The sequence below is a fragment of the Oncorhynchus tshawytscha genome, linkage group LG13 (assembly GCF_018296145.1).
Source record: "Oncorhynchus tshawytscha isolate Ot180627B linkage group LG13, Otsh_v2.0, whole genome shotgun sequence".
Classification (NCBI taxonomy): Eukaryota; Metazoa; Chordata; class Actinopteri; order Salmoniformes; family Salmonidae; genus Oncorhynchus; species Oncorhynchus tshawytscha.
Window position 1 is genome coordinate 92933434 of NC_056441.1, and position 17759 is coordinate 92951192.

Below are 17759 nucleotides of genomic sequence, written 5' to 3' on the forward strand. Positions count from 1 at the left end.
GAGTAGCTGCTGCCTTGGCAGGAACTAATGGGGATCCATAATAAACCCCAGGAAGAGTAGCTGCTGCCTTGGCAGGAACTAATGGGGATCCGTAATAAACCCCAGGAAGAGGAGCTGCTGCCTTGGCAGGAACTAATGGGGATCCATAATAAACCCCAGGAAGAGTAGCTGCTGCCTTGGCCTAATAATGAAGGATCCCCATTTGTTCCTGCCAAGGCAGCAGCTACTCTTCCTGGGGTTTATTATGGATCCCCATTAGTTGGGGTTTATTAGGGATCCCCATTAGTTCCTGTAAAGGCAGCAGTTACTCTTCCTGGGGTTTATTATGGATCCCCATTAGTTCCTGCCAAGGCAGCAGCTACTCTTCCTGGGGTTTATTATGGATCCCCACTAGTTCCTGCCAAGGCAGCAGCTACTCTTCCTGGGGTTTATTATGGATCCCCATGAGTTCCTGCCAAGGCAGCAGCTACTCTTCCTGGGGTTTATTATGGATCCCCATTAGTTCCTGCCAAGGCAGCAGCTACTCTTCCTGGGGTCCAGCAACATTAAGGCAGCAGCTACTCTTCCTGGGGTCCAGCAACATTAAGGCAGCAGCTACTCTTCCTGGGGTCCAGCAACATTAAGGCAGCAGCTACTCTTCCTGGGGTCCAGCAACATTAAGGCAGCAGCTACTCTTCCTGGGGTCCAGCAACATTAAGGCAGCAGCTACTCTTCCTGGGGTCCAGTAACATTAAGGCAGCAGCTACTCTTCCTGGGGTCCAGCAACATTAAGGCAGCAGCTACTCTTCCTGGGGTCCAGCAACATTAAGGCAGCAGCTACTCTTCCTGGGGTCCAGCAACATTAAGGCAGCATATTTACAATTAAAAATATTACGACATTACATTTCACAACACATTCAATGTGTTCCCTCAGGCCACTACACTACTGTCACATATTTTCAGGACAACATCCATGTGTACGTGTGCGTAGAGTGCTTGTCTTATCACGTGTGTGTGTCTGTGTGTGTGTGTGTGTGTGTGTCTGTGTGTGTGTGTGTGTGTGTCTGTGTGTGTGTCTGTGTGTCTGTGTGTGTGTGTGTGTGTGTCTGTGTGTGTGTGTCTCTTCACAGTCCCCGCTGTTCCATAAGGTGTATTTTTTTGATATCCGTTTATTACATCTGATTCTGCTGCTTCCATCAGTTACCTGATGTGGAACACAGTTCCATGGAGTCATGGTTCTATGCAGTGTGTTTCCTGATACACCTGTAGATGGACTGGAGCTGACTAGGGAAACCTCTGGGCCCTAACCATGACATAATCAAGTCATTACGAAACTCACTCTCTTTGCTTTAATGTGATCTTCCTGAACATTATCATGCTGTTATTATGTCTTTGGTTTTCAAAAAAAATGGTGGTTTTTCAACGACAGCAGATACTGGAAGTGGGCTGTAATGACTCAGAGGAAGGCATATCATTTAAGTTTGAATATTGTTGCTGGCGTTTGTGATGCGAGCCTTGAGACTATCTCCTGCGTCATGTTACACAAATACTATCAGAACGGATAGTCACAGCAACTTACTGTTTATTAAAATGTTCTCGGATCAGAATTGTTCTCATTATGGGATGTATTATTCCTACCCCCCTTAGTAAAGAATGTTTCTTTTCTCTGATAGGCGAATCCCGAGCTTTCAACGGTCGAGGTGACCAAAGACGGTATTTTCTTCTCTCGTAGCATGTTTTGGCACTATATCTGGTTTCCTTGGCAACCGGACTTCCATTTGATAACCATTCATGTGTTAGGGAGAACGGTGATCCCAGGTTCACACCCCCACAATAAAGCTCCACATGTCATATCATAGATTAGTCCCAAATGGCACCCTCTTCCCTGTATAGTGCACTACTTTAGACCAGGGTCCATAACACCCTCTTCCCTGTATAGTGCACTACTTTAGACCAGGGCCCATAACACCCTCTTCCCTGTATAGTGTACTACTTTAGACCAGGGCCCATAGCACCCTCTTCCCTGTATAGTGCACTACTTTAGACCAGGGCCCATAACACCCTCTTCCCTGTATAGTGCACTACTTTAGACCAGGGCCCATAGCACCCTCTTCCCTGTATAGTGCACTACTTTAGACCAGGGCCCATTGGGTGCCATTTGGGACATATCCTATACTATCTTTGCTTTAGATATAAAGTTATATTGAATTGACAAAAACACACTGACCGTACGTAAGAACAGTGTAACCCGGAAGTCTATAAATATCACTGGATCTTTCTGTGAGAGTCTGTGGGAGTTTGAATCAACATGCGGAAGTGTGTTCTTCCTTTGAAAATAGAAGACAAAGTACCGTAGAGAAATTAGATATGGATCCACTTGTGCTTTATTGTGGTTGATTGAGTAATGATGGTTTATTTATGAATCATCTTTAGAACCAAAAGGCCTTCTAAAAGGTCAAACCATGATCACATGATTTCTTGATGACCTCATCCCTTTGTTACAATGCACATTTCCCGATGTGATATAGTATTCTGTTCTACTGTATTCTACTGTATTTGATTGTGTTCTACTGTATTCTACTGTATTTGATTGTATTCTACTGTGTTCTAGTCTATCCCATGTCTGTCTGTCCATTACATCTGTCACCAGCCAGCCACACTGGCTCTGTCTGCACTAAACACTACCTAGCGTCCTGTCTGTCTGCACTAAACACTACCTAGCGTCCTCTCTGTCTGCACTAAACACTACCTAGCCCCATGGAATGTTATTGCTCAGACAAGGCAAAGGTCATCCCGGACAGACATAGGTCAAAGTCATCCCATCCATGGGTCAGTCTGTCAGCCACACCTGTCATCCACACTGGTTGCATACTAAATGCCACTCTATCCACAGCACTACTTTAGACCAGGGCTTCACTCTAGCATAACGGTCTCTGCTGCTGCCTGACAGAGCTGAGGAAATAGAGCCTTGTGGGTGACCTCTAGTCTTGATGACCTCATCCCTCGTGGTTGTGTTTCAGGGCTGGGGTCAAGTTGAATTGACAGCTGTCAATTCTGGAAGTGACTTTAATTTAATATTGAAAAAAAATTCAAAAACGTTTGAAATAAATAGCTTCTACTTCTTAGTTTATTGAGTTTATTGTGTGTGTGTGTGAGTGAGTGTGTGTGTGTGTGTGTGTGTGTGTGTGTGTGGATGGATGGAGGGGGAGTATGGGGTGAGCTGTTAACCACCTGAGAGGTCAGGGTGATCTGTGAGGCTTGTGTTACAGCTAAGTATAATGGGCCGTGGGAACAGAACAGTATATCTGGGGCAGAAGATGAACGGAAGACTGTAGATGGACGTGGGAATAGAACAGTATATCTGGGGCAGAAGATGAATGGACGACTGTAGATGGAGGTGGGAATAGAACAGTATATCTGGGGCAGAAGATGAATGGACGACTGTAGATGGAGGTGGGAATAGAACAGTATATCTGGGGCAGAAGATGAATAGACGACTGTAGATGGACGTGGGAATAGAACAGTATATCTGGGGCAGAAGATGAATGGACGACTGTAGATGGACGTGGGAATAGAACAGTATATCTGGGGCAGAAGATGAATGGAAGACTGTAGACGAACTTAATACAGTTCTATTAGAATAGTTTTGTCTTCTACCCTGTTTCTGATGATGTAATAACATGTGTTACAGAACGGCAAGTGTGTGAGGTAAAAAGGAGAAGTGGGAAGGAGTAAAATATGTCCTCACTGAGGTAACCATACAGAGACATGCCTCACGGAGATGAACGACGTTCACATTACACCATGTCTGACATTTCTTTTCCCTAGAAAGTGAATTAACTTTGAAGAAACTACTATGATTCAGCTTTAGTTTTTTCCCACTGTTCAGGATGAATGGATGAGCTGACAAACTGAGGTTGAGCTCGACAACAGTCACAGCAGTGCCACCGTGTGGCCAACATAGATGGTTTTATTTTGAAGACAATTAACTACATTTTAGTAAAGACAGATGTCGAGACAATTCTATTTCATTTAAAAGGTTTATTCTTGTTGAGAATTTAAACAATGATAATAGTGTTTGTTGTTGGTGTTTGTTGGACTAATTTCGCTACGAATGACGTGTTGGAAATGACAAAGGGCAATGATTATTAGCAACAGCTGAATATGTCCTAGTTCTCCTCATCCCAGGTGTTGGCAGACTGAACATGTCCTAGTCCTCCTCATCCCAGGTGTTGGCAGACTGAACATGTCCTAGTTCTCCTCATCCCAGGTGTTGGCAGACTGAACATGTCCTAGTTCTCCTCATCCCAGGTGTTGGCAGACTGAACATGTCCTAGTTCTCCTCATCCCAGGTGTTGGCAGACTGAACATGTCCTAGTCCTCCTCATCCCAGGTGTTGGCAGACTGAACATGTCCTAGTCCCAGCAGGTATACTCTCTGACTGGTATATCTACCCAGCAGGTATACTCTCTGACTGGTATCTCTACCCAGCAGGTATACTCTCTGACTGGTATCTCTACCCAGCAGGTATACTCTCTGACTGGTATCTCTACCCAGCAGGTGTACTCTCTGACTGGTATATCTACCCAGCAGGTATACTCTCTGACTGGTATATCTACCCAGCGGGTATACTCTCTGACTGGTATCCTCTCACACTATTATCTCTACCGAGCAGATTTCTTCTCTCACTGGTGTCTCTACCCAGCAGGTATCTCTACCCAGCAGGTATATCTACCCAGCAGGTATACTCTCTGACTGGTATCTCTACACAACAGGTATACTCTCTGACTGGTATCTCTGCCCAGCAGGTATCCTCTCTCACTGGTATCTCTACCCAGCAGGTATCTCTACCCAGCAGATATCCTCTCTGACTGGTATCTCTACCCATAGGTATCTCTACCCAGCAGGTATCTCTACCAAGCAGATATCCTCTCTGACAGGTATCCTCTCTGACTGGTATCTCTACCCAGCAGGTATCCTCTCTCACTGGTATCCTCTCCCAGCAGTATCTCTACCCAGCAGATTTCTTCTCTCACTGGTGTCTCTACCCAGCAGGTATCTCTACCCAGCAGGTATCTCTACCCAGCAGATATCCTCTCTGTCTGGTATATCTCACACAGGTATCTCTGACTGGCAGATATCTTCTCTCACTGGTGTCTCTACTGACTGGTATCTCTACCCAGCAGGTATCATCTCTGACTGGTATCTCTACCCAACAGGTATCCTCTCTGACTGGTATCTCTACCCAGCAGGTATCCTCTCTGACTGGTATCTCTACACAACAGGTATACTCTCTGACTGGTATATCTACCAAACAGGTATATCTACCCAACAGGTATACTCTCTGACTGGTATCTCTACCCAGCAGGTATCCTCTCTGACTGGTATATCTCAGCAGGTGTCCCTCTGACTGGTATCTCTACCCAGCAGATATACTCTCTGACTGGTATATCTACCCAGCAGGTATCTCTCTGACTGGTATCTCTACCAAGCAGATATCCTCTCTGACTGGTATCCTACTCACACTGGTATCTCTACACAGCAGTTCTTCTCTGACTGGTATCTCTACCCAGCAGGTATACTCTCTGACTGGTATATCTACCCAGCAGGTAGACTGGTATCTCTACCCAGCAGGTATCCTCTCTGACTGGTATATCTACCCAGCAGGTATACTCTCTGACTGGTATCTCTACCCAGCAGGTATCTCTGACTGAGCAGATTTCTTCTCTCACAGGTGTCTCTACCCTGACTGGTATATCTACCCAGCAGGTATCCTCTCTGACTGGTATCTCTACCCAGCAGGTGTACTCTCTGACTGGTATATCTACCCAGCAGGTATACTCTCTGACTGGTATCTCTACCCAGCAGGTATACTCTCTGACTGGTATATCTACCCAGCAGGTGTCCTCTCTGACTGGTATCTCTACCCAGCAGGTATACTCTCTGACTGGTATATCTACCCAGCAGGTATCCTCTCTGACTGGTATCTCTACCCAGCAGGTGTACTCTCTGACTGGTATATCTACCCAGCAGGTATACTCCCTGACTGGTATATCTACCCAGCAGGTATATCTACCCAGCAGGTATCCTCTCTGACTGGTATCTCTACCCAGCAGGTATACTCACTGACTGGTGTCCTCTCACACTAGTATCTCTACCGAGCAGATTTCTTCTCTCACTGGTGTCTCTACCCAGCAGGTATCTCTACCCAGCAGATATCATCTCTGACTGGTATCTCTACCCAACAGGAATACTCTCTGACTGGTATCTCTACCCAGCAGGTATCCTCTCTGACTGGTATCTCTACACAACAGGTATACTCTCTGACTGGTATCTCTACCAAACAGGTATCTCTACCCAGCAGATATCATCTCTGACTGGTATCTCTACCCATAGCTATCTCTACCCATCAGGTATCTCTACCCAGGAGATATCATCTCTGACTGGTATCTCTACCCATAGCTATCTCTACCCAGCAGGTATCTCTACCCAGCAGGTATCTATACCCAGCAGATATCCTCTCTGACTGGTATCTCTACCCATAGCTATCTCTACCCAGCAGGTATCTCTACCCAGCAGATATCCTCTCTGACTGGTATCCTCTCACACTAGTATCTCTACCACAGGTATCTTCTCTGATCTCTGGTATCTTCTCTCACTGGTATATCTATCCAGCAGGTATATCTACCCAGCAGGTATCATCTCTGACTGGTATCTCTACCCAGCAGGTGTACTCTCTGACTGGTATCTCTACCCAGCAGGTGACTGGTATCTACCCAGCAGGTATACTCTCTGACTGGTATCTCTGGTATCTCTACCCAGCAGGATATCATCTCTGACTGGTATCTCTACCCAGCAGGTATATATACCCAGCAGGAGATATATCTCTGACTGGTATATCTACCCAGCAGGTATCTCTCTGACTGGTATCTCTACCCAGCAGGTATCTATACCCAGCAGATATCCTCTCTGACTGGTATCTCTACCCATAGCTATCTCTACCCAGCAGGTATCTCTACCCAGCAGATATCCTCTCTGACTGGTATCCTCTCACACTAGTATCTCTACCCAGCAGGTATCTTCTCTGACTGGTATCCTCTCCCACTGGTATATCTATCCAGCAGGTATATCTACCCAGCAGGTATCCTCTCTGACTGGTATCTCTACCCAGCAGGTGTACTCTCTGACTGGTATCTCTACCCAGCAGGTATATCTACCCAGCAGGTATACTCTCTGACTGGTATCTCTACCCAGCAGGTGTACTCTCTGACTGGTATCTCTACCCAGCAGGTATATCTACCCAGCAGGTATACTCTCTGACTGGTATATCTGCCCAGCAGGTATCCTCTCTGACTGGTATCTCTACCCAGCAGGTGTACTCTCTGACTGGTATCTCTACCCAGCAGGTGTACTCTCTGACTGGTATATCTACCCAGCAGGTATACTCTCTGACTGGTATCTCTACCCAGCAGGTATATCTACCCAGCAGGTATCCACTCTGACTGGTATCTCTACCCAGCAGGTATCCTCTCTCACTGGTATCTCTACCCAGCAGGTATATCTACCCAGCAGGTATCCTCTCTGACTGATATCTCTACCCAGCTGGTATACTCTCTGACTGGTATCTCTACCCAGAAGGTATCTCTACCCAGCAGGTATCCTCTCTCACTGGTATCCCTACCCAGCAGGTATCTATACCCAGCAGATATCCTCTCTGACTGGTATCTCTACCCATAGCTATCTCTACCCAGCAGGTATCTCTACCCAGCAGATATCCTCTCTGACTGGTATCCTCTCACACTAGTATCTCTACCCAGCAGGTATCCTCTCTGACTGGTATCCTCTCCCACTGGTATATCTACCTAGCAGGTATCTCTACCCAGCAGATATCCTCTCTGACTGGTATCCTCTCACACTAGTATCTCTACCCAGCAGGTATCCTCTCTGACTGGTATCCTCTCCCACTGGTATATCTACCCAGCAGGTATCTCTACCCAGCAGGTATACTCTCTCACTGGTATCTCTACCCAGCAGGTATATCTACCCAGCAGGTATCCTCTCTGACTGATATCTCTACCCAGCAGGTATACTCTCTGACTGGTATCTCTACCCAGAAAGTATCTTTACCCAGCAGATGTCCTCTCTGACTGGTATCTCTACCCATAGGTATCTCTACCCAGCAGGTATCTCTACCCAGCAGGTATCCTCTCTGACTGGTATCTCTACCCAGCAGGTATACTCTGACTGGTATCTCTACCCAGCAGGTATCGCTACCCAGCAGGTATACTCTCTGACTGGTATCTTTAGCCAGCAGGTATCCTCTCACACTAGTATCTCTACCCAGCAGATTTCTTCTCTCAACTGGTGTCTCTACCCAGCAGGTATCTCTACCCAGCAGGTATCCTCTCTGACTGGTATCTCTACCCAGCAGGTATACTCTGACTGGTATCTCAACCCAGCAGGTATCTCTACCCAGCAGGTATACACTCTGACTGGTATCTCTATCCAGCAGGTATCTCTACCCAGCAGATATCATCTCTGACTGGTATCTCTACCCAGCAGGTATCATCTCTGACTGGTATCTCTACCCAACAGGTATACTCTCTGACTGGTATCTCTACCCAGCAGGTATCCTCTCTCACTGGTATCTCTACCCAGCAGGTATCTCTACCCAGTAGATATCCTCTCTGATTGGTATCTCTACCCATAGGTATCTCTACACAACAGGTATCTCTACCAAGCAGATATCCTCTCTGACTGGTATCCTCTCACACTAGTATCTCTACCCAGCAGGTATCCTCTCTGACTGGTATCCTCTCACACTAGTATCTCTACCCAGCAGATTTCTTCTCTCACTGGTGTCTCTACCCAGCAGGTATACTCTCTGACTGGTATATCTACCCAGCAGGTATACTCCTCGATTGGTATATCTACCCAGCAGGTATACTCTCTGACTGGTATATCTACCCAGCAGGTATCCTCTCTGACTGGTATCTTAACCCAGCAGGTATACTCTCTGACTAGTATCCTCTCACACTATTATCTCTACCCAGCAGGTATACTCTCTGACTGGTATCTCTACCCAGCAGGTATCCTCTCTCACTGGTATCTCTACCCAACAGGTATCTCTACCCAGCAGATATCATCTCTGACTGGTATCTCTACCCAACAGGAATACTCTCTGACTGGTATCTCTACCCAGCAGGTATCCTCTCTGACTGGTATCTCTACACAACAGGTATACTCTCTGACTGGTATCTCTACCAAACAGGTATCTCTACCCAACAGGTATAGTCTCTGACTGGTATCTCTACCCAGCAGGTATCCTCTCTCACTGGTATCTCTACCCAGCAGGTATCTCTACCCAGCAGATATCCTCTCTGACTGGTATCTCTACCCATAGCTATCTCTACCCAGCAGGTATCTCTACCCAGCAGATATCCTCTCTGACTGGTGTCCTCTCACACTAGTATCTCTACCGAGCAGATTTCTTCTCTCACTGGTGTCCCTACCCAGCAGGTATCTCTACCCAGCAGGTATACTCTCTGACTGGTATCTCTACCCAGCAGGTATCCTCTCTCACTGGTATCTCTACCCAGCAGGTATATCTACCCAGCAGGTATCCTCTCTGACTGATATCTCTACCCAGCAGGTATACTCTCTGACTGGTATCTCTACCCAGCAGGTATCTCTACCCAGCAGATATCATCTCTGACTGGTATCTCTACCCAGCAGGTATCTCTACTCAGTAGATATCATCTCTGACTGGTATCTCTACCCAACAGGTATCTCTACCCAGCAGATATCATCTCTGACTGGTATCTCTACCCAACAGGTATACTCTCTGACTGGTATCTCTACCCAGCAGGTATCTCTACCCAGCATATATCCTCTCTGACTGGTATCTCTACCCATAGGTATCTCTACCCAGCAGGTATCTCTACCCAGCAGATATCCTCTCACACTGGTATCTCTACCCAGCAGGTATCCTCTCTGACCGGTATCCTCTCACACTAGTATCTCTACCCAGCAGATTTCTTCTCTCAATGGTGTCTCTACCCAGCAGGTATCTCTACCCAGCAGCTATCCTCTCTGACTGGTATCTCTACCCAGCAAGTATACTCTGACTGGTATCTCTACCCAGCAGGTATCTCTACCCAGCAGGTATACTCTCTGACTGGTATCTTTAGCCAGCAGGTATCTTCTCTCACTGGTATCTCTACCCAGCAGGTATCCTCGCTCACTGGTATCTCTACCCAGCAGGTTTCCTCTCTGACTGGTATCTCTACCCAGCAGGTATCCTCTCTGACTGGTATCTCTACTCAGCAGGTATCCTCTCGGACTGGTATCCTCTCTCACTGGTGTCTCTACCCAGCAGGTATCCTCTCTCACTGGTATCTCTGTGAAGATGCTGGAGTAAACTGGTACAAAAGTATCTATATCCACAGTAAAACAAGTCCTATATTGACATAACCTGAAAGACCGCTCAGCAAGGAAGAAGCCACGGCTCCAAAACCTCTATTGAAAAGCCAGACTATGGTTTGCAACTGCACATGGGGACAAAGATCGTACTTTTTGGAGAAATGTCCCCTGGTCTGATGAAACAAAAATTGAACTGTTTTTGCCATAATGACCATCGCTATGTTTGGAGGACAAAGGGGGAGGCTTACAAGCCGAAGAACACCATCCCAACCGTGAAGCACAGGGGGCAACATCTCAAGACATCAGTCAGGAAGTTAAAGCTTGGTCGCAAATGGGTCTTCCAAATGGAAAATGACCCCAAGCATACTTCCAAAGTTGTGGCAAAATGGATTATGGACAACAAAGTCAAGGTATTGGAGTGGCCATCACAAAGCCCTGACCTCAATCACATAGAAAATTTGTCGGCAGAACTGAAAAAGTGTGTGCGAGCAAGGAAGCCTACAAACCTGATTCAGTTACACCAGCTCTGTCAGGAGGAATGGGCCAAAATTCACCCAACTTATTGTGGAAAGCTTGTGGAAGTCAACCCGAAACATTTGGCCTAAGTTAAACAATTTAAAGGCAATACTACCAAATACTATTTGAGTGTATGTAAACTTCTGACCCACTGGGAATGTGATGAAAGAAATAAAAGCTGAAATTAATCATTCTCTCTACTGTTATTCTGACATTTCACCTTCTTAAAATAAAGTGGTGATCCTAACTGACCTAAGACAGGGGATTTTTACTAGGATTAAATGTCAGGAATTGTGAAAAACTGAGTTTAAATGTATTTGGCTAAGGTTTATGTAAACTTCCGACTGTATCTAATCAAGATATTATTTAGTATTTTATTATTTGTTTTACCTATGTTCCATTTTAACATCAGAGTATTTTGTGCTTCAGTTTCAACTGTTCTGCCTGCGGCTGTGGAACCCTGCCCTGTTCACCGGACGTGTTACCTGTCCCAGACCTGCTGTTTTCAACTCTCTAGAGATACGCGGCAGGGTAGCCTAGTGGTTAGAGCGGTGGACTAGTAACCGGAAGGTTGCAAGTTCAAACCCCCAAGCTGACAAGGTACAAATCTGTCATTCTGCCCCTAAACAGGCAGTTAACCCACTGTTCCTAGGCCGTCATTGAAAATAAGAATTTGTTCTTAACTGACTTGCCTATAAATAAAGGTCAATTAAAAAAGCCAGAAGAGGACCCCTCATAGCCTGGTCAGCTGATGTATAAGGACTATATAAATACATTTGTGTAGATTGTTGCCAAAAAAATGACATTTTATTCCCACTTGGTGAATACTTTCTGAAAAAGTCAGATCAGCCCTCCTTTACACTACAACCCTGTCAATGTTAATGGGGGCCTGTTCGGCCCCACTTTTCCTGTAGTCCACAATCATCTCCTTTGTCTTGCTCACATTGAGGGAGAGGATGTTGTCCTGGCAACACACTGCCAGGTCTCTGACCTCCTCCCTATAGGCTGTTTTATCGTTGTCGGTGATCAGGCCTACCACTGTTGTGTCGTCAGCAAACGTAATGATGGTGTTGAAGTTGTGCCTGGCTGTGCAGTTGTGGGTGAACAGGGAGTACAGGAGGGGACTAAGCAGCGTGGCAAATGTGTTGTTGCCTACCCTTACCACCTGGGGGCGGCCCGTCAGGAAGTCTAGGATCCAGTTGTAGAGGGAGGTGTTTAGTTCCAGGGTCCTTAGCTTAGTGATGAGCTTTGAGGGCTCTATGGTGTTAAACACTGGGCTGTAGTCAATGAACAGCATTCTCACATAGGTGTTCCTTTTGTCTGGGTGGGAAAGGGCAGTGTGGAGTGCGATTGAGATTACAGACTCGGTCAGGAAGAGGTTGAAGATGTCAGTGAGGACACATGCCAATTGATCCACGCATGCTTTGAGTACACATCCTGGTAATCCATCTGGCCCCGCAGCTTAGTGAATGTTGATCTGTTTAAAGGTCTTGCTCACATCGGCTATGGAGAGCGTGATCACACAGTCATCCGGAACAGCTGGTTCTCCCATGCATGATTCAGTGTTGCTTGCCTCGAAGCGAGGATAAAATGCATTTAGCTCATGGCTGGGTTGGTGTAGTAGGATTCAATCTTAGTCATGTATTGATGCTTTTGCTTGTTTGATGGTTCGTCTGAGGGCATAGCGGGATTTCTTATAAGCGACCGGATTAGTGTCTCGCTCCTCGAAAGCGGCAGCTCTAGCCTTTAACTCGGTGAGGATTTTGCCTGTAATCCATGGCTTCTGGTTGGGAAATGTGCGTACGGCCACTGTGGGGACAACGACGTCGATACCCTTATTGATGAAGCCAATGACTGAGGTGGTATATTCCTCAATGCCATTCGATGAATCCCGGAACATATTCCAATCTCAATCTGTGCTAGCAAAACAGTCCTGTAGCATAGCGTCTGAATCATCGGACCACTATCTGGCACTTCCCACTTTAGTTTTTGCTTGTAAGCAGGAATCAGGATGATAGAATTATGGTCAGATATGCCAAATGGAGGGAGAGCTTTGTATGTGTCTCTGTGTGCGGAGTAAAGGTGGTCTAGAGTTTTATTTCCTCAGGTTGCACATTTAACATGCTGATAGAAATGAAGTAAAATAGAATAAGTTTCCCTGCATTGAAGTCCCTGGCCACTAGGAGCGCCGCCTCTGAATGAGCATTTTCCTGTTTGCTTATGGCCCTATACAGCTTGTTGAGTGCAGTCTTAGTGCCAGCATCGGTTTGTGTTGGTAAATAGATGGCTAGGAATAATATAGATGTGAACTCTCTTGGTAGATAGTGTGGTCTACAGCTTATCATGAGGTATTCTACCTCAGGCGAGCAATACTCAAGACTTCTTTAATATTAGACATTGCGCACCAGCAGCTTTTGACAAATAGACACACTCCCCATCCCTCGTCTTACCAGACTTAGCTGAGCTGTCCTGCCAATGCACTGAGAAGCCAGCCAGCTCTATATTATCTGTGTCGTCATTCAGCCACGTCTCAGGGAAACATAAGACAATACCATTTTTAATGTCCCGTTGGTAAGATAGTCCTAATCGTAGATCTTCCAGTTTGTTTTCCAATACTGTGCAGGGAAGTGGTGGTTTACCTAGTCGTCTGCGAAGTCACCCTCCTCCCCCTCCTCCCCCTCTTCCTCTGTCTTTTCTTCCCCTCGGATGACAGGGATTTAGGCCTCGTCTCAACAAAGCAGTACATCCTTCGTGCCGGACTCATTAAATATGATTTTTTTCCAGTTCGAGGTGAGTAATCCCTTTTCTGATGCCCAGAAGCTCTTTACAGTCATAAGAGATGGTAGCAGCAACATTATGTACTAAATAAGTTACAAACAATGTGAAAAAAACATACAAAATAGCCCAGTTGATTAGGAGCCGTAAAACATCCCCTCCAGTCACATTATATTTATACAGTTGTCTTATGTTTTTTAAGCTCATAACCATATGTGTGACGTGTATACCTTTGTTTCAAGGGTAGATTTGTTTCAGACTACCAGGAAACACTGTGTGGTACAAATAGCACACAGTGCAAAGCATCAATACATGTCTAAGATTGAATCCTACAAAACAACTCTGACGCTCGTCGTATGTGCTATAAATAGCACACAGTGCACACCGTAATGAGATACAAGTTTCAAGTATATTTACCATATTATGACTGCAAAATGACTACCAAAATGACTACCAAAAGGACTATGATAATGACTATGATAATGACTACCACAATGACTACCAAAATGACTATGATAATGACTACCATAATGACTACCATAATGATTACCAAAATGACTACGATAATGACTACCACAATGACTACCAAAATGACTATGATAATGACTACCATAATGACTACCATAATGATTACCAAAATGACTACGATAATGACTACCACAATGATTACCAAAATGACTACAATAATGACTACCACTATGACTACGATAATGACTACCAAAATGGCTGCGATAATGACACCAAAATGACTACCAAAACGACTATGACAATGACTACCACAATGACTACCAAAATGACTACCAAAATGACTGCGATAATGACTACCAAAACGACTACCAAAACGACTATGATAATGACTACCATAATGACTACCAAAATGACTACCAAAATTGCTATGATAATGACTACCATAATGGCCACCAAAATGACTACCAAAATGACTGTGATAATGACTACCCAAAATGACTACCAAAATGACTACGATAATAACTCCCATAATGATTACCAAAATGACTATGATAATGACTACCAAAATGACTACGATAATGACTCCCATAATGATTACCAAAATGACTACGATAATGACTACCAAAATGTACCGTGATGTATGTTTCTAACTGTCTTCCTTGTCCCTCCCCTAAAAAGTCCCGCCCAAGAAAGGCCGTATCACATCCCTTCCTGAATCACACCTCTTGCATCTTCATCCCCTTTCTAACCTCTGAGTCCACCGGTCCCTTACGTACTAGGTTTGTACTCCGACGCCCCCCAGCTAATGGTCATTATAGCTGATTTTACTGGTGTTTCTTCATGTTCTATAGGACTCCCAGGCTTTATCCCTTTGTCTGAACAGATGTGTTAAGGCAGCTCCTTTAACTTTCACTCCACGGTGTTCATTACATACCATTGTGAATTCAGTGAGGAAGTAATCCCATGTATTTTAGTTAGAATCTTTGACAGTTTCTGGATATCAAGTCATTGATGAAAGAATATATATATATATCTACATTTGTACATTGTTTGAAATGAATCTATGTGGGTGGTACTTTAGGTATGTTCATTATCCAATCCCAGGAGATGATGGATCACTGAAACAGGAAGAGCACCTGCATTTAGAGTCCTGTCAGGACGTGTCACCAAGAGACAATCCAGCAAAATCCCATTATGAGTTTCTGGGTTACTCACCTAAAATAATTCATTCATTTGACCATTGCATTGAATAAACAGTGGGGATAATATTGTTTCTGGAGTCTACTGGGACATTGGTATACTCAGTGTATAAGATGTATATCCAAACATTAAGAACACCATCCTAATATTGAGGTGAAATCCCCCCCCCTTCTTTGCCCTCAATTAGTGAGGGTATGGACTCTACAAGGTGTGGAAGGTGTTCCACAGGGATGCTGGCCCATGTTGACTCCAATACATCCCACAGTTGTGTCAAGTTGTCTGCATGTCCTTTGGGTGGTGGACCATTCTTGATACACACAGGAAACTGTTGAGTGTGAAAAACCCAGCAGCGTTGCAGTTCTTGACAGAAACCGGTGTTCCTGGCACCTACTACCATAACCTGTTTAAAGGCACTTCAATCTTTTGTCCTGTCCATTCACCCTCTGAACGGCACAGACACAATCCATGTCTCAATTGTCTCAAGGCTTAAAAATCCTTCTTTAATCTGTCATCCTTCTCTTCATCTACGCTGATGGAAGTGGATTTAACAAGTGACATCAATAAGGGATGATAACTTTCACCTGGACTCAGTCTACGTCATGGAAATAGGTATGATGTTTTATATGTTCAGCGTATGTGGCTGGTGTTCGGCAGGTGTCCTCTCTCCCAGTCTCCTCCTGATCAGCTCACTCATCATTGATCCTAGACGATGTAGAATACATATACCTATATCTGACCCTGATGCCTCTGCTGCTCGGCAGGTATCTTCTCTCCCAGTCTCCGGATCAGCTCAGCTAACTCCTCCATATTGTGGTTCTTCTGCTCCAGGAGTTCGTAGCGTAAACTAGAGATGTCATGTTTAATCTCCTTCAGCTCTCCTGGGAGACAGAGATGGGGGAAGAGGTCAAAAATGAGGGGTACAGACTGCATTCATACATTTTTGGGGGGTGATATTGAATTTGTCCCTCATTCAGTCAGCTGACAGATGATCTGCAATGAATTTATAGAATGGGAGAACTCAAACTGCAGCCCTTAGGCCCTCTGTTGCTTTATAAACAGGTCATTTGGATGCTGATGGTCTACATCCAGCCTCGTGCCTAAGAACAGCCCTCTGCCGCGCTATATTGGCCACAACCCCTAAGTCCTAATTGCTTATCCACTTCCCCCTGCTACTGAGCTACGGGACTATTTCATTCACTGTGTTGTTTGCCAATTTGTTTATGTTTGGCTCTCCTACTCTCCTCAGCCAATCAGCAGGTGCCCACTCGCCCCACCCTCTGTGCAATGAGCTGATCATGCAACCTCTGATTGGCTAAAAACATCTAGCTGGTTCTGTGCATGCTCTTCTAGCCAGGCCCAATGTATGCTCTTCCATCACTATGGAAGACGAGTCACTTCAATAATCTTTACCCATTTCATATGTACATGCCTTCGGGAAAGTGTTCAGACCCCTTGACTTTTTCCACATTTTGTTACGTTACAGACTTATTCTAAAATGGATGAAATGAAAATAAATCCTCAGCGATCTACACACGATAGACCATAATTGTTAGGGTTTTCGTTGGTAGAAGGAAGAGTGGACCAAAGTACAGCGTAGAAAGTGTTCATGATACTTTATTCAAAAACACTCAAACAAAAATAACAAACTTGAAAATGAAAGCACACAGTTCTGTCAGGTACAGACACTAAACAGAAAACAAGATCCCACAAAAAATGAAAATGACACCTTATATGTGATCCCCAATCAGAGACAACGATAGACAGCTGCCTCTGATTGGGAACCACACACACACACATACACACGGCCATAGACTTTCCCACCCGAGTCACACCCTGACCTAACCAAACATAGAGAATAATAAGGAACTCTAAGGTCAGGGCGTGACAATAATGATGAAGTGACAGCAGGCTTTTAAGAATTTTAGCAAATGTATTAAATATAAAACTGAAACAGTATTCAGACCCTTTACTATGAGACTCAACATTGAGCTCAGGTGCATCCTGTTTCCACCGATCATCCTTGAGATGTTTCTACAACATGATTGGAGTCCACCTGTGGTAAATTCAATTGATTGGACATGATTTGGAAAGGATGTCACCTGTCTATATAAGATCCCACAGTTGACAGTGCATGTCAGAGCAAAAACCAACCCATGAGGTCGAAGGAATTGTCCAGCTCCGAGACAGGGTTGTGTCGAGGCACAGATCTGGGAAAGGTCACAAAAAAAAATTCTGCAGCATTGAAGGTCCCCAAGAGCACAGTGGCCTCCATCATTCTTAAATGGAAGAAGTTTGGAACCACCAAGACTCTTCCTAGAGCTGGTCGACCGGCCATACTGATCAATCTGGGGAGAAGGGCCTTCGTCAGATGACCAAGAACCAGATCGTCACTCTGACAG

At 45.1% G+C, this 17759-nt stretch overlaps 1 protein-coding gene across 4 annotated transcripts in view; it reads right to left on the reverse strand.

Annotated features, from left to right (window-relative positions):
• Positions 1-15909: 15909 nt before the first annotated feature.
• The window catches only part of trpc6b (transient receptor potential cation channel, subfamily C, member 6b), a 44963-nt gene continuing 43113 nt past the window's right edge, over positions 15910-17759 (reverse strand). For all 4 annotated transcript variants that reach the window (XM_042295012.1, XM_042295013.1, XM_042295010.1 and 1 more), the window contains one exon: positions 15910-16238. In XM_042295012.1, the coding sequence (XP_042150946.1) occupies positions 16087-16238 (152 nt within the window). In that variant the 3' untranslated portion in view covers positions 15910-16086. The remainder of the gene's footprint in view (positions 16239-17759) is intronic.